Genomic DNA, 27,993 nt, shown 5'->3' with positions numbered 1-27,993 from the left:
TATATGACAAAAATTCCAGACAAGTCCAAAAAAAAAAGCTGCTGTGCACCAAATTGTTGGGTAATGGAAGAAAAAATGTGCATTCTGGAAAATCTAATCCTATCCAATGGGCTTATGTTGAACAATAAACAGTAGTAGCATCCTAAATCAATTCATTATGATTAAAATAAAAACATTAATAAATGTGAGTCTACATCAATGTGCTCTGTACAGTCTAAAATCCAGCCTGTCATTTCAAGAGCACAGACAATTGGCCAGACGTCCCCCTTAGGGGCGGGGCAGAGGACACACCCAGTAAGTTCATTGTTGGGGTCGATGAGCACCAGCTCAAGGGTCAATCTCCATGGGAATGATAGTGAGGATGACATCCTCGTTGCCACGTCGAACCACCACACGTAAACTAGAGTCCTTTTTGATGGCCGCGCTCACATCCGTTGCTGTAGAGATGCGCTGACCATTGATGGAAATAATAACGTCGTGTTCCTTAAGTCCACCTCTGAAGAAGAGACAAGAGAAGAGGGGAAAAGCATTTGAGGAGGACTAAAAAAATAATCATTTTGATGAAGGTTTCTTCATCTTAAGAGAATTTACATCACAAAGACTAAAACCTTTCCAGTACAAATCTAATATTGCTGTATTTCCCAGATTTACTCCGAAATTGCTTCCAAAACCAACGCTGAAGGCTGTACGTAATGTATTTTTACAGTTGTTGTAGAACTGTACGCTTCATCAAAACATCAACATTCAAAAGCGTAATGGCTCTATAATTCAGACCTTATCACTTCAAATGCTTTTTAAGCCTTATTTTAGATTTATACTCCTACATCTATATTAGGTCAAACAAAACACACTCAGATATATACTAGACTTCACAAGTACTTCCTTTTTGTTGGACTGCAAGTGTGACATTTGGTGATCATCTGTTATTCAATTGTGACTCATAACTGTAATGATGTCGCACAGAGAGGAAAGAAGCAGTTGTTTGTGTGTCTGGGTGCCATCTGAGCTTGTTCTTAACATGTCCAAGGTTTCAGGAAAACTAAAAATGTCCTGGATCAGGATGTGGTGGGCAGTGGATTGGACTGCGGTTGTGAAAATATAACAAACCAGTGTTTCATGCACAAAGAATTTCATCACATGAACCTGCAAACCATAAATTTGCTTTTGAGTATGTGTTTGCTTTTGTTTTTAACAGACATGTATTGAAGACAAGATGCACTAAAAATGCTAACGGATGTGATGTGGCAGTGACAGGACCTGAGTCACATGATTTGGGTGACTAACTGGAAGTTGTTAGTTGAATTTAAAGGGATTGTTCCCAGGAAAAAAAAAAAAAAATCTGTCATCATTTACTCACCCTCATGTTGTTCATGTTGTTGTTCCATGACATTTTTTTGATTATGTAGGAATATTTTAGCTTTAGCTTTTTTTCTGTCCAATGAAAATTTCACCGAATAAAAAAGAAAGTCGTACAAGTTTGGAACAACTTTTCATTTTTAGGTGAACTATCCCTTCAATTAGTATCCATTTTCAGCATTTTAGATGCCTCTCTCGCTCTTACGCACATAATGCTTTTCAAAACAGAAGAAGAGGTTTTTTGTGAGAGTCAATAAACATGTCGGGCTGAAATGATGAACATCAGCAGGATTTTGCGCGAGTGTGTTTTGATGGGGCTCTAACATAAATTTAAAACATGTGGAGACAGAAGGAGCCAAAGACAATATCCCTCCAAGTATGATGGCAGAGAGCATGTGGCCAGTAAAAACAGCATGCGAGTGCTGCCAAACAAGTTGACCTGCACTCTTGACATGCTTGGCATTATGGGACTTTGAGTTTTGATGACTCACGCTGCAGCTGGAGTTTTGGAGATGACCTCAATCACATAGGCTCCTGACGTGATGTCAGGGAAGTCTCGCAGTCGACCTTTCAGCTCTTTGGACAGTCTGCGAGCGGGAATTAATAAAATTACATCAGATCTGTTGCCATCAAAGAAAATATTAAAACTAACACTCTGTGTAATATGGAATTAATCATGCAGAGTATAAAAACAGAGATCTCATAGGATTACATAATCTTGTAAAATCTTTCATAAGGTCATGACATTGTCCAGATATTCATTAGGTATTCGGTTTGATGCATGGAAGTTGTTATGTACTCACGCAGGGGTGAGGGTCATCATACGAACACCGATGTATCTTTTCTTGGTCGCTCCTCGTCCTGTAAAACAGCCAGATGAACAAAAGTTAAGCTAGTATAAAGAATAAAGTAACACACTGCACTCTTAGAAGAAAAGGTTGTATATAGAACCCTAAAAGGTATTTGGAACCCCTAAAAGGTTAAATAATAAGAACCCTTTAGAGTTCTTTGTAACCAGGAAAAACCTTTTGGGTTCATTCATTATCATTTGTTTTGTCCTTTCCGGATTAAATATTTCATATTACTGACAAACATCAAGACCCTAAAATATATTTATGAATGCATGTGAATGATCACAAATTTCAAGATATGGGGGTTAGAAATCATTTATATCATTTTATGTAGTTAATCAATATCACACATATCACACATTGTCATTATAGAACCTTTTTTTTAGCATAAAAGGTTCTTTGGAGTTGAGTAAAGAACCCTATGCTTCATATATAGAACCCCACTGAACCTTTTTTTCTAAGAGTGTGCTACTCTATGTAATATATCAGTTCTGGATATGCATGTGCTGCGTCGTACCTCTAGCCAGTCTGTCATACGACTCCGCAAGAAACTGGCGTATCTTGTCTGAAGGAATCGCAAAGGAGATTCCGGCTGTGACCTTCAATGTGTTGATCCCTATCACTTCACCATCCTACAGGAAAAAGAATGATCAGGTATGATTATCCTGCTGTTGACATACTTTAAAAATGACTTTTCATGTCCAAAAACAGAGGAAATGTACATTATGTACTAAGTAACATCAAAATAAACTTGTTTCATTCAAGTCAAGTTGCCCCTGGAAAACAACCAAGAACACGACTCCCATATTATATAGGATTATATAATTATTTGTGATCATTTTAACCCAAAACAGTCTTGTTATTTTAATCCAAAACTATTAAAAATGATTTTCTGTAATTTAAATTTAGCTGAAAGCAAAAATTGTTGAAACTACCTGAAACGAATGAAAAATAAAATCAGGATTCTGCCCTGGCAGCTTTGTCTGTGTTATCTTTGTTTCGTGTCTCTATATTTGTGTTGTGCTTAAACATATGGCTCTGTCTCTGTTTGTGTTGGCCATGTGCTCCTCTGTTCCTGCCTCCTTGTTTCCCAGTACCACGCCCTCTTATCTAGTTGAGTCCACATTTGTTGAGTGTTCCTCATGTTCTCTGCTCACTTGTTGAGTCTTTGTTTTTTTGAGTGTGTTCACCTGTTCCTTGTCTGAATGTGCTCACCTGTTCCTCTTGATCTCAGCTCCCTTTATATGTGTTCTCTTGCCAGTTTGTTGTCATTGAATGTGTTGGGCTAGCTGTTACTTATTGCTCATGGTTCCAGTTGTGCTTGGATAGTGCCTGGATACTCTGTCTTGTGTTTGTTGTGTTTCCTGTTTGTTCCAGCCTGCAAGCTGGCTGCTTCCTCTCTACCAACCAGTTACTGATCGTGCCCTATGAATCCATCTATGTGTGCTATATTATCCTGTCTGGCTCCTCTGTCTGTCACCCTCTCAGCTTGCCTGCCATTATACTTTGTTCCCTGCCTACTGTTTGGACTGTTATCACCTCCTAACCCACCATCTCTCGTCTTTCAATAAAAGCCTTTAACACTCATTCTATGCTTGAGTCCACCCTCATGCAGTAGATCCGTAATATGATGCTTTATAATCAAAAAGCACATATAACATAATTACTCCAATTATACTAAACCAAAATAAAGTACTAATATAACAGTACATAAATAATACTTAAGTAACAATGACTCAAATAAGTATTCCATGTATAATTATTTATTTATTTTGTAAGAAATTTAGTAAGTAGGAATATGTATTCAAATGGTCATTATCACAAAAAACATCTTTGGGATGATACAAGACCCCTTCAATGCAGGTCCTGATCACCTTATCAGGGTTTATCTTTCGATAATGTGTATTATCCCTTACATATTCACTCTTTACTGTAATCCTTGGGACACAAACTTAAAAAAAAAAAACATGCCCTTTTACATATTTGGCTGAGAGTTAGAGTTGCACTATGTCAAATTACACTGGGTCTCACTGGGTAACATTACTGTAACACCAGATACATTCATGAAAATGGGTCCTGATTATTACCACACAGCCATGCTCTGTGCAAATACATAGTGTATATTCATATATAGGATTTTATTGAAAAGTTTTAGAATGGGAAAAAAATGCTCACCAGATTGACTAATGGTCCTCCTGAGTTGCCATACTGTAAAAGAGACATTTCATGTGTTAGGACATGCTTGGGTGATGTGTCTTGATTTGTGTGTGCATATGATGGTATGACCGTCCAAAAAATAATAAAACAAGTAATAAATTATGTTAATTAAAAATAAAGCAACAAATAAAATTTGCACTCACGTTAATGATGGCATCAGTCTGAATGTAATCCATATCTGAGTTTCGTAGACCCAACTCTTTCCCGCCTCTCTGTGTGGTGCTTACTATCCCTGTGGTAACCGTATTCTGGAGGGAAAATGGGCTGCCGATGGCAACCACGAATTCTCCTGGTCTGAGGTCAGCCGATCGGCCGAGCAGAAGCACAGGAAGCTTACTCTGTTTGGCCAGAAAGAGAAGGGGAAAAATTAACAATTACATTTGAAATGCTGCCTTTATTTCACTATCTGCCCATATGACAAGAATAATCCAAACTTTCAAAATCTTAAAGCCAGCAAAAGTTTATAAAAGAACTTTAATTGATATCCAATAGTGGCCACCCAACCCAGCTGTTTTTGACATTCTAGCAACTTTATGACATTGCAAAGTCAGTCATGTGATAAATGCTTATGCAGGCGTTCCATAATTCTAGCCTTCAGTTTCCTGAACTGCCCAGAACTGGCATACAAACAGTCCTATTCTAACACCTCCATGCGTCTGCTATCAAGTGTCTGCTAAACAGGAGTTTGGATTTTAAATTCAGACCTCTGAAACCTTATCGCCGGGCAACCTTTATGACATCATGGAAAAATAGGCACTTAGGACAGGACGGGACAAATCAGAATGCTGTTTTGCCCTTCCTGTGGGGAATCATTTAAGGAATCTCCCCTCTCATCACAGGGGCTTGACTACGATCAACGTGACAACAGAATATGCATGTTTAGCTCCTGCACTGGTGTCTAGTTTGTTTACTGACAGTAAAAATAGAGTCAGAGAGTGGATAACAGAGACGCTGAGCTTGATATGCACACACATTCTCATTTTGCCTCGCAAATATGGGCTTTTTATGAATTGCAGCTATTTTGAGCGATGTGAGATGTCTTTACCGAGAAAACATCACTGACATTTACATGTATTCATTATTCATTATTATCCAAAGCGACTTACAATTGCTATGTCGGAGGTCGCAAGCCTCTGGAGCAACTAGGGGTTAAGTGTCTTGCTCAGGGACACATTGGTGTCTCGCAGTGGATTCAATGGGTTAGTGATGGAAATTTTCAATATTGGATTATTTAGTCGTCTATAATGTCTGTCTAAGCTCCCTAAAGGCCTGTTCGCACCAAGAATGATAACTGTAAAGATAACTATAATGATAACTATATTTGTGTTCACACCAACAAACGATGACAGTCAGTTTATTCCAAGCTTGAGCACTGCAGTTTAAAAGTATATGTACAACATGCCATTGAACATGTTTTTGCTGTTCATGTAATGAGAACTCAAACGAACAAGCAAACGGAAAAAAAATAATCAACAGTTAATAGCAAGGTCTGCTATGTATTAAAGCCGTGTAGGCTTTGATACACGGCTGACCTTGGCTTTAAGTTTAACTGTTGATTATTTTTTCCGTTTGCCTGTCTGTTTGAGTTCTCATGATGCAGATTACTCTTCCTACATAATTTGTAACACAAAACAGGGGTAGAATATTTATTTAGAAGTCTTAGACCTTTCCAACAATAAATAATTTGTCTTAATTAGATTAGGATTTAATAGGAATATAGTGAAGTAAATTTAGGCATCCCGGTACCGGGACGGTGACTGTTAAGGGATTAAACAAGACACAAAATGGCTGCCTTGATACAGCACAGTTTCTACTCAGGCTGTATCTACCTGATGGAGAGAAAGGAAACTGTAAGTCCAGAGTAAGCTGATCCTGAGCATTTATCACAAGGTGAACTCTCAGCGAACTCGACCTGCGCTACCAGTGTTTTAAAAATAGAAGATCATAAAGATGATGATGATGACTGGCAAACTAGACAAAGAAATGTATTAGGCTACTCCCTCCTCCCTAGAGGCACAAAATGATGCACAGCAATGGGAATTTGAATTCATAACCTTCTACTCTTAATTTACTTTTCAAACAAACTTAAGTATAAACAAGATATATAGAACACTTAAATGTAGTATATAATTGTTTATTACAGTTTATATTACAAAGCTATCCTAATCAACATTGTGTGAATACCGCCCTAATGAAGAAGGGTACAATATATATCTGTACAAATATGTTTGTGTGTCGGAATCAAAGATCAGCCAAACACTGCCCATCAGAGCTCTATTGGGTTACCATTGCAAAAAGATGAGATCATTCTCATACCACTTATTAGCCACAATGAAGCTATAAGTCGGCCATTTTGTGTCAATGTGGCATTTTGGTCAACCATTTTGTGTGTGTGAATTGTAGTTTCCATTTAAAATCTATTCTACAGAAAAAAAACCACAATGAAAGCCTCCCTCTATATTTTTACTATTTCTTCTCACCACAAAGATGACTCCGAACTCTCCAAACTCAAACTAGGCTATTATCAGTATAGAGCAGTGATTATACATTGGCAGGATGTCAAAAATGGTGCGAGAGCTAAAAAAAGCTTTGTAATTAATGTGTTTGTGTATCTATATATTCGACAGACACATTTGTATAGGCACAGCTGCAAACAAACAAATAAACAAACATAAAAAAAATAACACAAATTAGATTCATACACTGTCATTAAAACGTTTGGGATCGTTAAGATTTTTAAATGTTTTTAAAAGAAGTCTCTTTTGCTCACCAAGGCTGCATTTATTTAATTAAAACAACAACAACAACAACAACAACAACAAAACAGAAATATTGTTAAATATTTTTATAATTTAAAATAACATTTTTTTTATAATTGAATACATTTTAAAATGTAAAATGATCATTTGTGAAATAGTTCTTCTAGTCTGGGAAAACCCAGACAACTTCCGGCAAATTTAGATTTGCTCTGAAAGTTAGTCTGGCAACGAGCTCATTCAAGCCCATTTCTAATTCGTCGAAATCGAGGCACCAATCAGAAACTTGGGGCGGCTTTACACGATGACGACAGCGCTAGGATTGAAGCAGATTTTGTAGCCTACATTACAAAGATGGATGCCACCGTCGAACATCACTCACGTCTGTTTTAAGCGATTTGAACGTATCCTTTTTATTAAAAACCGAGTAAAGAACAACACACGGAGATGTTTCTCCACTGCTCTGCATACATCATCTCCTTCACCGCTCTGATTGGTTTTAGGTCTATCCACAACGTCTGTTGGTGACGCCCCTCTGTAAATGATTAGTCTATGACGCTTTGCCAGACCATAACTCAGTTACAACTGAGAATGGTCTGGTTTTAACCAGGCTAGGGTTCTTCTGGAGATCTAAGTGAATTCAAGCTGTCATAGGATGGCACCTTTGTAATAAGTTTCATCCCTACTAGATATTCCGTGGTCTTCTGTAAGTGCTATTATTGGAAAGTGGGAGCCTTTAGGAACATCAGGAACTTGGAACCGAGCGGGATTACCAAGTGCTGAGACGCATGGTGTTTAAAAGTCACTAACGCTCTGCTGATTCCATAGAGGAAAAGTGTATATAACACAAGTAGCCTATACAATTTGTACTGTAAATGACAAGCTACTCTGACATACAACATGGTGACCAGTTACGTTGGTCATTTCAGCAGGTTGTGAGATTACCATACAGGCCATGAACTCTTATAAAGCTCTGCTATGTGAGACTACAGGTCAGCAGTTCCTTATAAACATTTACCAGCAGAAACACCTGCACCCATCTGGCCTATAAAAGCACCCAGGTGTCTTTGTTAATGATACCGCACTCTGAAAATACCAATCAATCTGGGACATGTAAAAACAGTCTCACCCTCACCCGATGCCAATGAAACACTAGTAGAACTTTGAAAAAGAAGACTTTGTTGTCCCCATTAGACCTCCAACGTAAGGAGATAGGGATCTCCAAACAGAGATAGAAGACATGTGTCACAAGAAAGGCAAAGAAAAAAAGCTAAACAAGAATGAACTACTTTCAGTAGAGATATATTTACACACACCAACCAGACTCATGTCAGACAGAGAACAACACAAAACAACAATGAAACCAAATACCACTTGAATTTCTGTAAAGGATAAGGACATCTCTCAATGGAGGTTGTGAACAAAAAACACTGAATGATAGTCACCACATTTCCTCACCTACAATTGGTAGTGATATTATTTCTTGGGGTGATTTTAATTTCCTTTTGAGTTTATTTGAATCAAACCTCATTTCCACTGCCTGCATCTGTAAAAAACATTTCAGTAGCAACACTTTAACAAGCACTTATGCAGGTGCAAAATGGGTAACAGTCTGACGAAGGTTTAGTTCATTATTAAAAGTGACAGTTGCCACAGGTTGACATTCCCATGCACTGTTAAAATGTGTGTCTGCTTTTAAACACCAGTTTTCAGTTAGTCACATTCTGAACAAATACAGCAAAAGAAGCATTCAAAAGACACCATTAGACTTTGAGTTACTGAGATCACGTCCCGCTCTGTCATCATTGTGCCCTTCAGTAGGCACCCTGTCCCACATTGTGCCTCTAATTACTGCGTTGTGAGTGACTTTAGAAGATAAGCGCCAGTTTAATTGCAAGCACCGGATTCTCCACTTGGTGGGTTTGTGTTGGATGTGGCTGCAATATATTTTCAGTGAGTGAGCTATTGAAGGTTTTTCCCTGAAGGAAACCTCAGAGGTTTCTCCATCAAAGCTCATGAGACTTAATAGAGTTCTCAATTATGTTTCATGTAAGTATAGCACACTCTTTGTCTTTAAGATTTCTCCAAAAAGCCCCTATGAGTAATAAAAATATAGGCACAGATAAGACAACTATGCATCATGTATTTAATGCTTCAAATTTTACCACTTGGAGTACAAGTTGGAGTTTTACAAGTTGGAAGACGTATTTGCCTCATTTGCTGCTCTCGTTGCATTTAACAATTGCAATATTTAAAGGATATGATTTTCCTTCCTTACAATGTGTTTTTGGTGTATTCAATTCTCACTCCCAAGGCGTCACCTAACTGACGCCTTGGGAAGCATTTGGACATGCTTCAATATCTGACGCTTTAGGCGCCCTTTAGCGTCAGTTAGATGACGCCCTATAGGATCGCGTGTACCCTACCCCCAGCCCACACCTAAACCTAACCGCGTCCTCTAACAGACGCTTTCCTTTAGCGTCAGTTAGATGACGCCGTAGGATCGGGTCATGTAAGTGACGCTAAAGGGTGCCTAAAACGTCAAATATTGAAGCATGGTCAAAGGTGACGCCTTAGGGTGAGAATGCGTTGTGTATTCAATCACAGAGCAGCTGGAAATATTAGCCTGGGCATTCTATTTCCACGTTAATGTCACACATGGTAGATTAAACCATGTATATCCTCCATGCCTTTCCATACTTCCACTCCAAGACCAAAACTACTGCTCTTTTCCCACGTGTGATTCACATCTAACCCTGTAATATTAAATGACTCAATTGGCCCAACCAGCAGTCAGCCACATTATACTGTGGTAGTCTGGACTGCATTTTAGGCCACTGGAACATCGATAATCCAAAGAAAACTGTGTGTGTGTGTGTGTGAGAGAGAGAGAGAGAGAGAGAGAGAGAGCAAGCACACCATGTCTTAGCCTTAATGTTCTAATGCTAAACGGAAACCTTTCCCTTTGCTTTGGCTCACGACCAGAGCAGAGGAATGGAAAGGAAGACAAATGGGAGATTTACAAATGAGTTGATTAAATGTGTGATGGGCTGAGACATGAAAATGATTCATTTTCCTGGAGGGTCTGAACAGGATTGATGGGAAGTTCAACTGAGTGTGGAGGTTGGACCCTTCAGAGCTCCTCGTCCGTACAGCATAGCCTTGAATGTGGGTTAAATTTGTGTGTCCACACACACACACACACACACACACACACATTTTCAGTCCCTAACCACATTTTCAGAAACAAACTTTCCCCTCTTTTGTGTTTCTGAAGTCTGGCTTCTGCAGTCAGAGTAATGATTTCCCAAGAGACAGACAGCCACCAATAAAGGGAGAGAGAAGGAGGAAGAAAGACTAAATGGGGGACAAAAGATTGGGAAGAAAATAAAGAATCTGCTCTATGACTCCCCTCTCAGTTCATCCAACATGTGCTGCCCATTTTCTGCATAAGTGAAACTGTGTTGTGTGATATATAAGCTATTTTTTTTTCTCAACAAGCCAATGGGGAAGTAACTTTGAGGTTGGGTAGTAACTAACAAAATTTTGTGATAGAACTAACATTTTAACTACAACAAATATTGGATTATAATGACAGGATGTTACATCACTGTTTTTTTTTTTGTTGTTGTTTTTTGCCTAGCTATAGCCAAGCTTGCTGAGGAATAATCAACACTCTCTTTTTCTTCACTCATGTAGTTCAATTCCCAGAAAATTCATGATCTGAAAAACAATGTAAAATACTTTACATGCATTTTAACAGTTTGATTTCATTTGGATTAAAGCAGTAATTTATATTTTGCTTAAAAATATGACACAGCTGTTACAAAAGGAGCAGCATTATTTTAAGAGAGGTAAACTTTCACAGGGTAAAAGGTTTAAGATTTGGATGTTCATCCTCATCATTTTTTTTCCCAACACAGACTACCAGACCTATAGATCTAGCTCAGCTTTATCCAACATGTATACATGTTAATCAGATGCAGCAGGCGGCTCAGTCTGTAGCTGGACAACTCAAAAACTCGATTATAACAGCATATGTAAGCGTACTTACTGAAAGTACTGACCTACTTAAAACCTCACTACGTGTATCAGAAAAGGGGAAGAAATTGCAGTAATTGCTTACAGGGATGCAGGCACACAATCTCAGTCTCCCCAGGGTCTTTGCGGTGCCTGATCCTTTTCCAGAGCATGAACTCTAACTTACTTGTTGTGCCATTCAAGCCAATGCCATTTTTTGATCCTCTTTTTGTTTTCCCCAATGTCCTGTTAGTTAGAGGCAAGTCTTATATCAGAGACAAGGACTGAACTGTCTCTATTAAACTCTTTCTCACACATACACACATGGCCATGATGTCATTCAAGATCAAACTGGGGCAAACTGTTTAGCAGCTGGCCGTTAAAGAGTCACTGATTCAATCCAGCAGCATCCAAAACACCAGCTGAGAGAAAGAGAGAGAGCTACATAAAACATTTCAGACTCTAGGCACTGCCCTGGGATAAGTTTTGACTATAGGGATTGGGATAAGAAGCAGTCGAGAAATCTGATCTTGGAGCAGTACGCATTATTTGGGAACACCGGATCAGATTAAACTTGCAGTCTGGGCTTGAGTTGTGATTTATTTCTCTGGAGAACATATGTTTAAAAGCCTGAGTGATTATGAGGTTAGGATTGTCAGCCAAACATGCTGCCTGGTGTCTATCAGCTCGCATTGACATATATTACAAGAGTCTGCACAGTGCACTGCACTGACCTGAGTGAGCAGGGGGTTGTGGGTAATAGAACATTTCGCCTAAGACGCCTTATAAGGATTGCGTTGGTCATTCTATATTTATGGGGTCAGTAATGTTCCTATTTTGGTTCCATGAAAAGTCTCCTTTCCAAATATTAGGCTATGCGAATGCGGTAATCGCTGAGTCAAGTTTGAATTCCTGCAATCTTTAGCTTGCTTATCTGTTTTTTTCTTCTATTAAAGAAACACTCCTAGTTTATTTGGACTTGGTTTTTGATGTTGCACTAATACTAACTATATTCTAAAACAGAGCCTGGCGTATTTGCTGCAGCACAGTACGTATTCATTCTTGAAAATTTTTCAGTATAAACAATCAGGATTAAATATAAAACATTTGCTTCCATTTATAAACCACGGTGAGGTGGCTTCCTGTGTAAAAGAGACATTAAAAATGTTTTCAATCTGTCCACCTCAGCACACAAACCACACCGATGTTTGGTCTGTGGTAGGCTAAACAAGCTAAGTGCCTGCTGAGCGAATAATGGTCATTAAAACAGCCAATTGCTTACTGGAGCATTACTTTAGCATTCAAGTCTCTGTGTGAATGTGTATGTAAACACTTTTAGGTCAAATGAAGAGAGTACAACATCTGTTCCGGCCTAGTAAACATTCCCTCTCTCAGTAAGTCAATCTTCCTCAATCTCATTTGCCCTTTCCTCTGGTCAAAGTGTTGAATAACATTCCAATCAATTAATCAATCAGATCTGAGAGACAAGTTTACAGTTTATGTAAAGTTGAGGCTTACAGCAAGAGTTCAGGCTTCTGCACCATTCTAATTCATCAATCATTTCCTTCTGATTGTCATGGGTAGGGATAGGGTTAGTACTACATTTTTGGACAGGAAGGCTATCCAGGAACAACAAAATATGTTGATCCAGAACATGTCTTACTAGTCAAAATTATGGTCCGAGATGTCCATGTCTTTCTTCAGTCGAAAAGAAATTAAGGTTTTTGATGAAAACATTCCCAGATTTTCTCCATATAATGGACTTCATTGGGAACAAAACAGTGCAGCTTCAAATGGCTTTAAACGACACCAGATGTTGAATAACGGTCTTATCTAGCGAAATGATCGGTCATTTCAAAAATAAATAAAAAAGTTTAAGTTTTATAAGCACAAATGCTCGCCTTGCTCTGTTCTGTGATGAGCGTTCGTGACTCTCCTGTTCAAACTCGTTCATCAAAATGAACAAATCTTTTTTCAAGTCATGATTCGAAGGGTCGTAGATAAGACCCTTATTCATCGTCTGATGTCATTTAAAGCCCTTTGAAGCTGCACTGAAACTCTCATTTGGACCTTTAACCGTTTGGTTCCCAATTATGTCCATTAAATGGAGAAAATCCTGGAATGTTTTCATCAAAAACCTTAATTTCTTTTCGACAGAAGAAAGAAAGACGTGGACATTTTGGATGACATGGGGGTGATTAAATTATCAGCAAAAGTTTTTTTTTTTTAAAGTGAACTACTCCTTTAAAACCAGTGTTGTGTTGATTCCTCTTACCGGTGGATCGATCTTTATAAGGGCGATGTCTGCTTTTTCATCGACATCTTTGATCTTAGCATCATAAGAGGCTCCGTTTTTAAGCTCCACCTTCACACGGTTTTTATTGGCAACCACGTGGGCGTTTGTCACAATGAGGCCATCGTCAGACACCACAAACCCTGACCCGCTCGCCACTGCCATCTCACGCTTTGAGTACACCATCCTAAAAAAAGTGGCAAAGGGCATGGAAGAGAAAGAGAGATGGAAATCGAGGTAAAGAAAAATACAATTGGTCAAATGTTCCTCTGCCAATCTTATAGACTGATAAAAGCTTATGTGAGAACCTTACTTGCGGTAGAGTTCAATATGAACCACGGCAGGGGCGATCTTCTCTACAACATCTGCAATGAAATTGTACTTGTATCTCAGGCTGTTGGGGTTGTCATGGGCAGCTGGAGAAAAAAAAAAAACAGAAAAAAAAACATTAAATGAGATGTAATGAGAATGTATAATGGAAGAAATGGACAGTAGAGGACAAACATCTGAAAATATCAAATGACATCACTTAAACAGGACACGGAAAGGAATATGAGACTAGTCGTTAACTAAAAAAAGACAAGTGGTGGGATTTTTCTGTGTAAATATATACATGGGACTGCTGTTGCGTACGTAAGTCAGCATCACACACACACACACACACACATGTGAGGAGAAAGATCTGAGGAGTCTCTTGGAGGACATGTCTGGAAATGTTGACTCTTGTCCTCTGTAATTTCAACATGAAGGGAAAAGAAGTGAGAGATATTCTTTTCCATTTCAACCAAAATAGTTTATTATCAGCACTCAAAAAGCTCATAATAAACACGCACAAAAAGTGTATGTATTTAATTTTCTACATTCTTTCGTTCCATCGCCCTCAGGGTCAGTCTGTTTAGCATCACAGACACAAAGGCACAGACAACTGTCATTTGATCCAATCAGTAAGACAGTCGCTGCAATGATGGACTAGACCTTTTAATTATACGGGATCACAGGGACCCCAAGAAGACCTGGCTGTTGGAAAGCATGTAAGATCAAAAGATAAATGTGTCTGAGGCCAGATGAGTTTATGCTAAGTACGAGGACATTAAAATGAAAGAGTGGAGTGGTTTATGAACAGTTATGCTGTTAGCTCAAGTGTAATTAAAGTCACATCCACCATGGCGCTTGCGTGCATTCTAACCTGAGAAATTCAACCTAATTATAGTTTTAACACTAAGTCTTCGCAGTTTTGCGGGATGACAATGTTCCGGAACACTTTCCTGAAATAAATATATATGTATAAAAACACCACCATTCAAAAGAGAGTCTGTAAGCTTTTTAATGATTTTGAAAGAAGTTTGTTATGCTCAACAATCCAGTTTATTTGATTATTTTTTATTACATTATATTTGTCAGGGACAAATATTTATGAATTTTGTTTCATTATGGAATTTGTATTTGTTCATGGACTTTCCTGTTTCCTTAGTCATAGTTTCCCAGTGGACACTCATTTTACAATCACATCTGCTTGACATTTAGCGTTACTCATTATCTTGAGTATAAATGTATTATATGTTTTGTCTGTTATGTGTTATGTATATGTTATGTATAATGTGTTCTGTGTCTCGAATGCCAAAGATGAATTTCTCTGTCAGGAGACAATGAACGCTACTCCAATCCAATCTAAATGCTCTCTGTTCCTTCAGTTCCTCGTTATTGAATTATTTAATAGACCTTGTTTTATTTTCATCCTTTTAGAATTCATTTTCAACCAAATTGTTACATTATTATTTCCTAATAATATTTCCATTTGAAATGTAATTTATTCCTATGATAGCAAAGCTTATTTTTAGCAGTCTTTACTCCACTCTTCAGTGTTATATGATCCTTCAGAAATCATCCTAACGTACTGAAACATTTATTATTATTATGAATGTTGAAAACTGTTGCACCGCTTAAAGGGATAGTTCAAGTTAGGGTGAAATATCGCTTTAATACCTTTGTTTTAACATTAAAAACATCTTTACTGTCTGCTTGCTGAATAAATGTTTTGAATTCTTTTTAAAAAACAAAACTTTTGACCTCAAACTTTTGCTGTAAATGTACATCATGAAATATCACCTTATTCTGCCAAAAATAATTTAGGACACTAAATTGTGCTATGGAAGGCCAAGTAATGGTTGGCAAATAAACTATTCTGTCATTGTCTAAATTCATCTTACACAGGGACGTGCACAGGGGGGTTGCTCAGGTTGCCCGGGCAACTGCCCATATGCCCTTCTCGACTCAGGTTGCCCTTCCGAGGAAAAAAAAAAATCGTACAATGGATGTAGAATTTCACGTAGGCTAGGTCTAGACAAAAAAAAATCGCAAAGCCTCATTCACTTCCAAAAAAAAAAGTGAAAGTCAAACTGTTTCCACGAGACCATAGACTGCACGCGACCGGTGCGTATGGTAAGGCACCGCAAATTACTCAGGCCGCGCCTCCATCTCGTGTCGCGCGCTAATTAATGTGTGTAGCCTACGAAGTCCATGACAAAATGAAGCGAATTCTACCCTTCTCGTCACGAAAAGAGGAAGAAGAAAAACACGAGAGTGAATTGCGGGAACAGCAGTCAGGTAGCTAAACTTGTGTTCTCTCCTCTCTATAGTGTCGGCAAAGTTTGATGGTTTGTTTGGGCAGGCAGTGCATCTCTTGAATCACTTTTTGCCTGACAAAAGTGAGAGAAAAATACCATTATTTATTACGTTTTGTTTTTGATAAACGACAAAGTGCAACAACAGTGTTTGTTTACTGCAGCTCGGAAAACATAACCGCGTCGCGTGTGTTGCGTTCATATGCGCGTGCACGAAATGAAACTCGCATTTTTCAAGCAGAAATGTGGAGACCAGAGAAATACTGTACAATACGTGAATGATGGCACTCCCAATCAAACTACACATTATGAAGACACTGATTATAGTCTCAGTGTAGTTAAAAACTAAACAACTGCACTAATTATGCAAGATAACCAATGTATTGGCAATTTGACATTGATTGACTATTGATTTATAGGCTATATTGAATTTAAAATGATGATTAGATGGACATTCTGGTCAATATGAATGCAAATCCCTCAGTAAATAACCATAAATCAAGATTTGCTTCAACATGCATAAAAAAAAAAGTAAATAAAAATCTTAGGCTACTGATTCCGAAAATACCCAGGCTGTAGAGAGAACCAAAGTTAATCCCAAAAGCCAAAGTTCAGGGTTGTACTTTATTATTTTCTTCTTGTTTATGTTTACGTTAATATTCACTTGTTATCTTAACATTCTATAAAAATGCTTTATTCAGTAAATATTGTTTGTTTGAACCTCATTCTATTCTATACTGTTGTACTTATTCTTTGACTGTTTTGTTTAAAGGAGGGAGGATTGTATTGGGCGGTGTTGAGTGGCAATGGCAAATGGTTTACATGGTTCACAGCATCACAGATCAGGTAGAGGTCCCCTTAGCAGAATTTTGCTTAGGGCCCCAGGGGGAGGTCAGGATTGGCAAAAAAAGAATTGTATTTTTTCCCGAAATCTAAGCGTTTTTTATTTTTTTTTCCATTCAATCCAGATTATTTCTTTTCAAATAAATAAATAATAATTTAAAAAACAATAAACAACAATATGAGGAACTCTTTTGCTCATTTGTCTCTCTCTGACATTTTGCAATCTTTATAAATAATTATAAGACCATAAGATGAGGCATTGCGTTTGGACATAAACACGGCCAGATAAGGCAATTTGGAAGGGGACAAATTCAACTGAATATATTCCTTCATATAGCCCGTGAGGGGGGAGGAGGGGGGGGGGGGTGCCCTTTTTTCAGGTCAGAGCAACTGCCCCTCAAAATTCCTGTGCACGTCCCTGATCTTACATTTACCGAATATCAGTCTGACTGGACTGGAAATTTACTCTGGGAAGTTAAAGGCCAAAGAATTCTAAACAAATCCTCCCTTTTTTCCTCTTTGAAAGACGGACCTATGATTAGGTTAAAAACACTGGCAGAGACAATAGAATCAGACATGCTTGTCTCATCTTGGCTCAAGCTCAGGTCCAGAAACCCAAGAGGATCACAAAGATTTAAATAAATCCATAACTTCTTATCTTTGACAGAACAAAACCTTTCTGGACATTTTATGAATTATTAGTGTGTATTCTGGCCACAATTCTACAATAACCTTCAAAATGATTTAACCAGTTCTACTGTTGATGCATTTATGGTTTGAGCCTCCATAACCTTTGCTCAGAATGTAGTAAGACTGAAACATCTGACAGTTAAACACACTACCACCTGCATGGTTTTATCATGCATTTGCTGACTTTTCATCTAATGATACGCTTGAACACACAGTACTGAGCACAAAATTCAAACCATCACAACTAGCCATCCTCTTCAGACCAAGAGGAAAAGGATACAAAAGTGTGGTGAGACTGACCAGCTCCAAACCAGCATTAAACAAGGGACAGCATTCACATATAATCACATATTTTGAGAAAAGCTCAAAACTAAATAAAACAAAATTAAAAAGAAACTCATGGTTAAGATGGACAAAGTATACCTTTCACATGAAGATGCTTTCACGTTGCCAATATAAAAAGATGAATCAGTAATCCAATAATGCAAAACACCTTATTATAAAATGGAGAGTTCTGACTCTAAATTTCTGCTTGAACAAACTATTTGTTTAAAGTCACAATGAATTCAAAATGGGCAATTCTCATTTTTCAATTCTCAAGCAGTTATTTATGATAAATGATTTATCAGTGCACATCAATTTTTTTCATTTCAATTTATTTGCCCTCATAAACAAAATAACTATTGCAAACCAGGCAATCACAAACCACAATAATTCAACGATCCAATCAATGATCAATCCCGTTTGACAGAGTCAAGTCCCATCCTAATTTTTTTCTTGTTCGTGAAGCAGTTTCACATATGCGTCACAGAACAGACTATGGCAACTTAGTCTCAGCCTCAGACGTCACGCCCACAGACCGTTGGCTGAACGTCTGACGCATACGGCTCACTTTTCTGAAAACATTTTAGGAGTTTCGAAGTTGCGATCTGATTGGTTGAATTCTATACAAGGAGACGTGTATGTCGAGTGCTTTAACGGTCCTCCTGGAAACAAAGGCCGTGACACCAAAACCCCTCCTGGTAGAACAATGAGCGCTTATCGGGCTCAACTAAACGCTGGATTTTCATAAGTTTGTGAAGTTTGCGGCTCCCTGTAGGGACATCAATATTATATTATCACACCCCTAAACATGACGCGGAACAAAACAAACTGTGATTGGTTGCTCCCATTGTCATTCAAACGTCCTCTAGGGTGGTCTTTGGTCAAGAATTTTTGTCAATAATAAATGTATTCGGTTTAAATATTTATGTTTATACTTATTTAACATTTATTTTTAAAAAGCCATCAGTGGTAAATGCATTGTAATGCACAACCTGGCTCATTTCTTTATTAAAATATCAGTAAAGTTACCATTTTACAAACTATATGGTCTGGTATCCTACCAAACCTGCCAATGTGCTAAGCTCTGACCTAAATACATCAAAGTCTACGTTTAGACTGCAGAAATATGAAGCCTTTGTGTTTTTACTGAACCACTGCCAGATTACAGCATATGGTCTTAGTGAATGAAATTACATTTGTCCCAAAGTTCCTGGTTGTCTCTCCTGTGGGGTGGAGACATACAAACTCAAGAAAGCAGGTTACACCATCGATAGCACTAGCCTGGTCCCACCAGACTCTCGTACATTTAATTTGTACATAGAGTCTGGCATCGCTGCATTGACAAGCGTTAACTTCCTTGTAGGCGGGTAGGGCCTACTCTGTTGAAGTCATCTGCCCAGAGTCACTCTGGATCTGCCACACCCAATCGCTAACGTTTGGTTGTGACGTATGACGACTCAAACTAGCGCACAACATCAACGCCATCATTCTCAGCCACTCCCTCTGTTTATCATAGCGTTTATCTTTTATAACATAAGATTTTAGGCAATTTAAAAAAATAAAAAAAAACTGAGCGGCCACATAGCTACAATAAATAAACTCTAAGTTGATGAAAACGTAATGCGATGTACTTACTGCCTCGGTGCGTCCATTTCTCAATGACGGATAAAACATGTATGTCCAAAAATAATTTGTGTTTAATTATTTAAAAAATAATTTCACAGACAGCAATTAAAAGCCTGATATGCCAATGAAAAGCCTTTTTCTCACATACTTTTTAAATACATATTAAATATTGATGTGTGCATGAGCAGTAAGCCCTGGTAGGATGAAATGTCAACACTGGCCCTGATTCTATTCTATTCTATTCTATTCTATTCTATTCTATTCTATTCTATTCTATTCTATTCTCTGAAACAGCTTCTGCTCTGTTCAGGGAGAGCTCACTCATGGCTAGCACAATGGTAACAAAACTCAATAGAAGTGGTTAGGGATTGAAACCTTGTAAACATGAATAGGTCATGCTTGTGGCTCTTAGTTATGGTGTCCAGTTACAGTTGTGTAAGCTCTGTCTGAGGCCTCTCTGCGGGGTTTGTGAAGGCTTCAGACTCGAGAAGTGTGTTTATTTGAGTTCAGTCGAGGCCTATATAGTTGAGCAGAGAGAAGGAAACGAGTCCTTATTGTGGGAAAGTCCTACTGGCCTATATTACAATCAGTGTTGGGAGTAACGCATTACAAAAGTAATACATTACAGTAACATATTACTTTTTGCTGTAACGTAGTGTAAGGCATTACTAATCAATTTTCAGTAATATTTTACTCGTTACATGTTCAGTGAGGCTTGTATTACAGTTGTATTACAGTGTGTTGTCTGCTTTTACTTCTTAAAGGCAACGGACTATGTGAAGGTTTTAAAGCAGTCTTTTAGTGCCAGTTCAGAGCGGTCGTGTCTATAACATTGTTTTTTCCTCATAAATGCGAACACGAAAACTAAAATAAAATGAATATTTTAAGTTCTATGGAGACTGGAGAGCCAACCCTTCCTCATCCGATTTGCGCAGTGTAATTAACAGAATTACAAAAAATCGATTTTGCCTGATTTTGCATGAAAGTGTGTCTTTTCCCTAATATTAAAAATAAAACATAGACTGATATTTGTCTAATGTCTGGAGTCCTTTAAGGAAGTAGCCTATATACGTTTCAATACATGTATTTTCTGAGAATTTTTATTTCAAGTTTTGACTGCAAATGTCATGTCCATAATGCTGGACTTCCCCAATTTTAAATGATTTATCCTCAACTAGTTTTGTGGTGTAGGTCTACGTATTTTATAATGTTAACTTCAAATAATACTAATAGCCTAATTTAAAGATAAGGCAGCATTGGATATGGACGGTAAGGAGAATAACGCTGGGAGTTGGAAGAGGTGTGTCGCGATTCTGTAGGTTCTGTAGGATCCTGTAGTTGTGTGGCGAATCGCGATTTCGGTTTCATATTGCATATCGTTACAGCCCAAAAGTTAAGTTCTACTTAGTTATTTTGGTGAAAGTAACTCAGAAGTAATACATGAGTAATGTAACGCATTACAATTCTGAGACAGTAATATTGTAAGGTAATGAATTACTTTTAAATAACAGCAACAAGTAATACCTAATGTATTACAGTTTGGAAGTAACTTGCACAACACTGATTACAATACTTACACTATTACACTTAGGAGAGGTGGCTGCTGGAGAAAGATGGCTGGAGAAAATGTATTTGCAAGATTTTAAGGAAAAGGAGAAGCTCTACGCTCCAGGGCATTGAGAAAGACATCACTTAATATAATGAATCATGAAACATTAATAATGAGTCCCTTCTTGTTCATAATTCATTCACACTTACTGTACGTGCCTGTCTGTTCTTGTTCTCGGATATGCTAATTCCTAGACTGAACATCCACACGTAAGCGTTTTTGTGTAAGTATCAGTAAAAAAAAGTTCAAGCACTTGAACGCACTCATAAACAAACATGCCTTTTATAACATGCTAATTGAAGTGAGTTAAACAAAGACCTCTTCTGCACAAACAGAGCGCACATACAAATACAAAGAACAAAACCTTACTCAGAATTTAAACAATACACATTAGTGGAACAATGAGGCAAAAAAAGCATGAGATCTTTTACCTCAACATGCATACCGTCACTGCTGTTTGGAGTTTTGGAGAAAGGTCATCATGTGAGTAAAGGATTTGAGAACTGTGATTTATTATTTTGCAGTTAGCAAAGAGTTCAAAAATATACATAGGAATGGGTGAAAATAAACTATACTGGTGACAGTGGAATATCAAGACATAAAGCTGTGAGTGAAAAACGTCAGTGAAAAAATCAGTCAGTGAACAATAGGAAAAAATGTGTATTAACTTGATGTAAAAGTCAAAATCCAATTATAAGCATTATTTTCTTAATGATTTTTTTTTTTTTTTTTTTTAAAGTGAAATGTGATTTGAGAAAGAGAAAGAAATAGAAGTGAGACTGGAGAAATATGTGCCTCATCAGCATTTTTAAGGCTACTGAAGACTGAAGTCTGGACAGGACAAACTTCTGAGTGCCTATATAACCACTGAACCAACTACACACACAACATAACAAAAAAGATAAAAGCACTTTAATCAGCTCAGACATACTACAGAGAACAATTAAAAGCCTGATATGCTGAGTGTGTGTATCCTGAGAGAATTGTAATGCTCTGGTATATATAAAGAACAGTGATTCTTGAATCTTTATACACACAAATAAACTGGCGTGAGCAAAAACAAAGACAAAACACACGTGTAAAATTGCCAGCAGAAAACAAACAAACGCAAAAGACACAACATACAAAACACTCTGGGAAACAAGCCTGAAGTACTTAAATCCTTAATGAAAACCATGCAAAAGAAGAACAGAGAACACCGACTTAAACTTAAACACACACACACAACCCACTCTTTCCAGCTCATGTAGGGCCCGTATAGAGATTTCACTATTATAGCTGATCCCAAAGATCCAGTATCAATACTCACAAAAAATACATATTACAAACACGTTTCCTCTCACTCTACTCTTTTTTCTCTCTTCTTATATAAAATGTTCAAAAACCTAGTAATGGGGCAACCTGGGGCAAACAAATTAACCCAAGATTGCAGACTAAGAAGAAAAAGCATGAGAAATGTCAATTAAACAGTTTTTTTTTTAAAAACTGTGTAATTAAAATGTACTATTTTACCCATTTCATTGTGTGCTATGTATTTGAATGATTATTAAAGTACTGCAGTGTTCATGAGTCAAGTAGCTGCCTCTGCAGAGGGTTTCAAAACATGTCAGAACAGACTTTTAGAACAGTGCTAATATAATAGCTCAAGGTGCAATGTGAGTCTAGAAAGCATTTGGTGTCATAGCCCCCATTCCCCTCCTTGGGTTAACCGTATGCAGGACATTTCCTTCAATCACAATTATTAAAAACCCAAAACAGGCTAAAAAACATCTTGCAGTAGGGTCTAGATTACTTTCTTTCTGCTTCAGTAAAAATATGTTTCCTGCTGAATGCATAAGACTCACAATATGACCTAAATCTGCAGCCAGCGAAGGAAAAGGCCTTCAGATCCAGATGCAAATGACATCATGAGCTCTGCAGCACTGTGTGTTTTCTTTAGGTGAGGCCAGGACTTGGAAGCCACAGACCTCTCACAACTTGGCACTTTGCTTAGAGCCTTTATTAGTCCAATATGCAAAGACAAGACACATGTCAATGGTTACGCCAAACATATTCTTAATATTTTAGCTTATAAAGAAGGCTTTGGAGTGCTGATACTCAACAGCTGACGTAAGAGTGTTTGTGAGCCAAAAAGTGTATGAGGATTCACTATCACAAATCCACAATCTGGACCAAGGCAACTATCCACTTTCAGCCACAATTTCAGTTTCAGTGTGTGCCAAAATTAATACATTGAGGCTCTTTCAGTAGGAATAATGAAGAAGCAAGGAAAAAGATAAAGAGAGACCACATTTCAACTTAAGAAAATAGGAACTTTTTCATAAAAGAGCTATCTCATAAAAGTAGACGCCTTACAACCTACTCAAATTCAACTCTAAAAACCTATCTAACGCAAACATGCACAAACACAAAATAAGATTAAGAGGTGTAACTGTATTCTAAAAGCACACACACACATACTGTATACAAAAAAGAGCACCCAAGCTGCTCTGGTTTTTCTCCATTCACAATGGTCTTAATGAGTCAGACCGTGTTTGTGTATGAGCAAGTGCTTGGACCAAATTGCACATGATATTCAAAATGCATTAAAATGACTAATTGCGACTGAGTGCAGAGACTTAAGCAACACATAAGATGCATGGCTTGGGCTGTTCTAGCATTGATCACTTTGCACTCAGTTTAATAATGTAGATACTAGATAGCCCAATAAACTCATGACTCAAACACAGTAACTTGTTTGTTCATCAACAGAAACATAACATTAAAATGAGTTTGTCTGCCATAAAATTGCATGAAAAGAAAGCAATATGCTCAACCAAGAGGGTTTCCATGGGAACAAGATCATAAAAATGGGGTGCATAGTTTTGCAGACGATGATGAATATACCATCCAGCAAAGATCTGCATCTGCTCCCAGCATCTGGACACTCTCTTTCATGCAAACAGTCTTTCTTTCTTTCTTTCTATCTATCTTTGTCTAAGTTAAATTAACTACATATTAAGGTGGACATTAATCATTTAAATGACATACCTAAAGAGTTTAAACGAGCATGTAAAGAGAAAGTTTTGGTGATGTACTCACCCTCTCCACACCCTCCCCGCTGTATGAAGAGCACCGGAGGCTGCTGCAGGCTCTGCGCTCGGTTACTGAGCCGCTTCAGTTCGCAGATGTTCTGATAGGAGACTCCATCACTGCCACACACCGGGTCGCTACTTTTACACACGCAAATGCCGTGTTTCCCTCTCCTCCTGACGGTAGCGGAGTAGCCCACTCCTCCGGTAACGGAGCACTCCAAACTCTCTCCACACACCGGGTCCCCCAGCTTACCCACCCCGCCGCACGCATCTCCCTCTCCGAATGCGCACACTAGGCAGCAGTTACAGTGATCCATCACCTGCCCTGTTGAACAGTCCTTCGTCATTGTCGGACACATGGACTTATCACAGTTACTCGGACATCCGCCGACCACATACCGTTTACTGACGCGCACATCGGCTTGCAACGATGCAACCAAGACGCAGAAGCAGAAAGAAGTTACCCAAATCATTTTTGTCAACTTTAAATAAATAAGGAATGTAAATGGAGAATTATGCGTATTTAAATGTCTTCTTATAAAACCAACCGAGCTGTCTCCAGCCGGGAATAATCTTTGAACCGAGCTGTGTAAATTCGGAGCGCCGCAGGAGCGAGCACAACGCGCGTCTCTTGAGTTTCTGCTGGCGCAGCGTTTATAAAAGCTCTGGATTCCACGCGCGCACTTCACCACAATGACAACAAGCGCTGGGATTGGTCTGGATGTGGGAACAATCTCTCAGACAGACTGATCTCAGATTCAGATCTTGAAATTGTAGTGAGACTATGCTACCTCTTACAAAAACGTACTAACATTTCCGATGAAAAACTTAAATTATAATGGGATATTTTAGTAGGCTATATTTCTGTAATTGTATTGTCATTTTGACAACTGTGATGTCTAAGATACTAATTAACCACAGTTTTAACAACATGGGAAAGTATGATTACCATGCTAAATGTTTTAAACAAATGAGACGTTTTAATATAGGTTAGGCCTACTCGGGAGGCAGGGAATGCTGTAGCCTAACAGTTTCAACTACTGGAACTGTGTTCTAGAAATAAATTTGATATTGATATGAAGGTATAGGCCGATTTCTGACAAAACCAACTGATTAAAGTTAATATTATTCTTCAAGATGTCATCCTTTTACCTTGTAGAATGTTACAACGCTGAACCCTGTCAATTCAGAGGTGGACAATAACACATTTACGATACTGTACTTAAATACACTTTTTTTGATTATCTGTACTTGAGTTTTATTTTTCTGGAAACTTTTTACTTTAACTTTTTTACATTTGAAAGACAAATATCGTATACTCCACTACATATGTGCAGCTACTTCTTTTGTTGGGGTGGTAGGAGTGTTAAAAAAATGTTTCTTGCTGTTTTTCAGTTGTTTAATTTCTATAGGTTTTTATAACACTCTAAAAGCTAAGTAAGTAAAGGACAACTCCGGAGCAAAATGAGCCTCTGGTCTAATAACATATTGGTACATAGTGAACTGCTCTCTGAGATTTGTTTTCATGATAATCCAATACAAGAGTTTTATCTGTAAAAACTGTTTAGCTAATAAGGCTAGAATATAGGGCATAGCAGCCCGTTCTCATCCCAAGGCGTCATATACAGTGCTTTTGCCAAAGCGTAGACATCCAACGCACATGGCACCTTAGCGTCAATATGAGATGCATATATATATATATATATATATATATATATATATATGAGCGTCAATATGAGACGCATACCCTGTATATGTATATATATATATATATATATATATATATATATATATATATATATATATATGAGCATCAATATGAGATGCATATATGTATATATATATATATATATATATATATATATATATATATATATATACATGCTCAGGAACAGACACCAAAACTGTAACAGCCACAAACACAGAAACAAACACTGGCACTGGAACGGACACTGGCTCTGCCTCCGGCTCGAGAACAACAGGCACTGGCTCTGCCCCCGGCTCTGGAACAGCAGGTACCATCTCATGAACAGCAGACACCCGCTCAGGAACAGCCACTAGAACAATAAGGGTCACAAGGACAGACAAAAACACAGAAACAAACTCTGGCGCTGGAACAGGCACTGGCTCCAGCTCTGGAACAGGCACTGGCTCTGCCTCGGGCTCTGGAACAGAAGACACTGGCTCTGGAACAGCAGAAACTGGCTCCAGCTCTGGAGCAGCAGACACAGGCATGTCCAGGATCTGAGCCAGACGCTCCAGATAGTCCAGTATACCCTTGGCGGCCACACGAATGGGCATCTCTTGATCTGTCTCAGACTGGGCAGAGGGAACGTGAACAATCTCTGACTGGGCAGACGTAACGTGACCATTCTCTGACTGGGCAGACGGGACGTGAACAGTCTCTGACAGGGCAGAGGGAATGTGAACAGTCTCTGACTGGGCAGAGGGAATGTGAACAGTTTCTGACAGGGCAGAGGGAATGTGAACAGTCTCTGACTGGGCAGAGGGAATGTGAACAGTTTCTGACTGGGCAGCGGGAACGTGAACAGTCTCTGACAGGGCAGAGGGAACGTGAACAGTCTCTGGCTGGGCAGAGGGAATGTGAACAATCTCTGGCTGGGCAGACGGGACGTGAACAATCTCTGGCTGGGCAGACGGGACGTGAACAGTCTCTGGCTGGGCAGACGGGACGTGAACAATCTCTGGCTGGGCAGAGGGAATGTGAACAGTCTCTGGCTGGGCAGACGGGACGTGAACGGTCTCTGGCTGGGCAGACGGGACGTGAACAGTCTCTGGCTGGGCAGAGGGAATGTGAACAGTCTCTGACTGGGCAGACGGGACTTGTCTGTTTCTTCTCCTTCTCCGGACCACCGGACTCGGGACCACCGGAACCGGGACCACCAGAACAGGGACCACCGGAACAGGGACCATCGGAACTGGGATCATCTCCCAACTACATCCTCCACTGTGACCTTCACGGGTTCCGCGAAACTTGACCAACCGGGTCCCCTTAAAAAACTCCCTTCTCTCCCACTCGGTGGCTGGGGAAGAGATATTAAAAACATACCACTGGATTTGAGTAGACAAAGTACCACACACTGTCCAGCACATAGGCCTACACGGTAAGATTGGACCACTTTCATTTCCATCGTTATGGAAAACTGTCACATTTATGTATCTGATGATAAACAGATCCCACGACCCAAATAGCAAATTAATTGAACCCATAATTAAACCATGCAGCCAACAGAGTCACTTACTTGTGGCCGTGCTGAGATTCAGCTTCCCGCCATAATTTACTTGCGCTTGAATTAAGCCTGATAAACATTTTTGTGGTAACACATGGACTACAGCGTTCACGGATGAGAGTGAGCCCAGGAATTTAACAGGCCTATAATGCGTCTCATAGAGTTTGTTCGCACACAAACTACATGTCTCGGATGTTAGTGATAGGTCTATGTATGATGCTGCATTAAAAATATATATATAAAAAAAAATAATAATAATAATTAAACTAAATACCGACTCTAAATTATGGGACTGACCAGACCGTTGGGCTCTTTTAGTGCTAGCGTTTTTGTGAGGGGTGAGGCCTGAGGACTAGGGCTGGGTTGTTATTGTGGTTAAATGGAACCCAAAGTGGGTGATTTTATGGTTTTACAAACAAGCCTTTTAAGTTGGACAGGTCTGACTAATGGTTTAGTTATCCT

The 27,993-nt window shown here is 38.6% G+C and overlaps 1 protein-coding gene across 1 annotated transcript; it reads right to left on the bottom strand.

Moving 5' to 3' along the window:
• Window positions 1–35: 35 nt before the first annotated feature.
• Window positions 36–24,930, bottom strand: htra1a (HtrA serine peptidase 1a). The gene is made up of 9 exons (XM_039669846.2): window positions 24,288–24,930; window positions 13,807–13,909; window positions 13,476–13,680; window positions 4,568–4,762; window positions 4,383–4,415; window positions 2,725–2,839; window positions 2,160–2,217; window positions 1,848–1,943; window positions 36–496 (listed from the first exon to the last, which is right to left on the bottom strand). Exons 1-9 carry the CDS (start codon window positions 24,751–24,753, stop codon window positions 328–330), a joined length of 1,440 nt encoding a protein of 479 aa, XP_039525780.2. The 5' UTR covers window positions 24,754–24,930; the 3' UTR covers window positions 36–327.
• Window positions 24,931–27,993: the final 3,063 nt, after the last annotated feature.

The sequence above is a fragment of the Pimephales promelas genome, chromosome 15 (assembly GCF_988280905.1).
Source record: "Pimephales promelas chromosome 15, fPimPro1.hap1.1, whole genome shotgun sequence".
Lineage (NCBI taxonomy): Eukaryota > Metazoa > Chordata > Actinopteri > Cypriniformes > Leuciscidae > Pimephales > Pimephales promelas.
This window is presented reverse-complemented; position numbering and strand designations above follow the sequence as displayed.

Bases quoted from the DNA above. Each gene is read 5' to 3' on its own strand.
- htra1a (XM_039669846.2), bottom strand. From the start codon at position 24,753: ATGATTTGGGTAACTTCTTTCTGCTTCTGCGTCTTGGTTGCATCGTTG. The intron at 13,681-13,806 runs GTAAGGTTCTCA...CACTTTTTTTAG, and splicing joins CATATTGAACTCTACCGCAA to GATGGTGTACTCAAAGCGTG. The intron at 497-1,847 runs GTGAGTCATCAA...TCTCTTCTTCAG, and splicing joins TCCAAAACTCCAGCTGCAGC to AGGTGGACTTAAGGAACACG.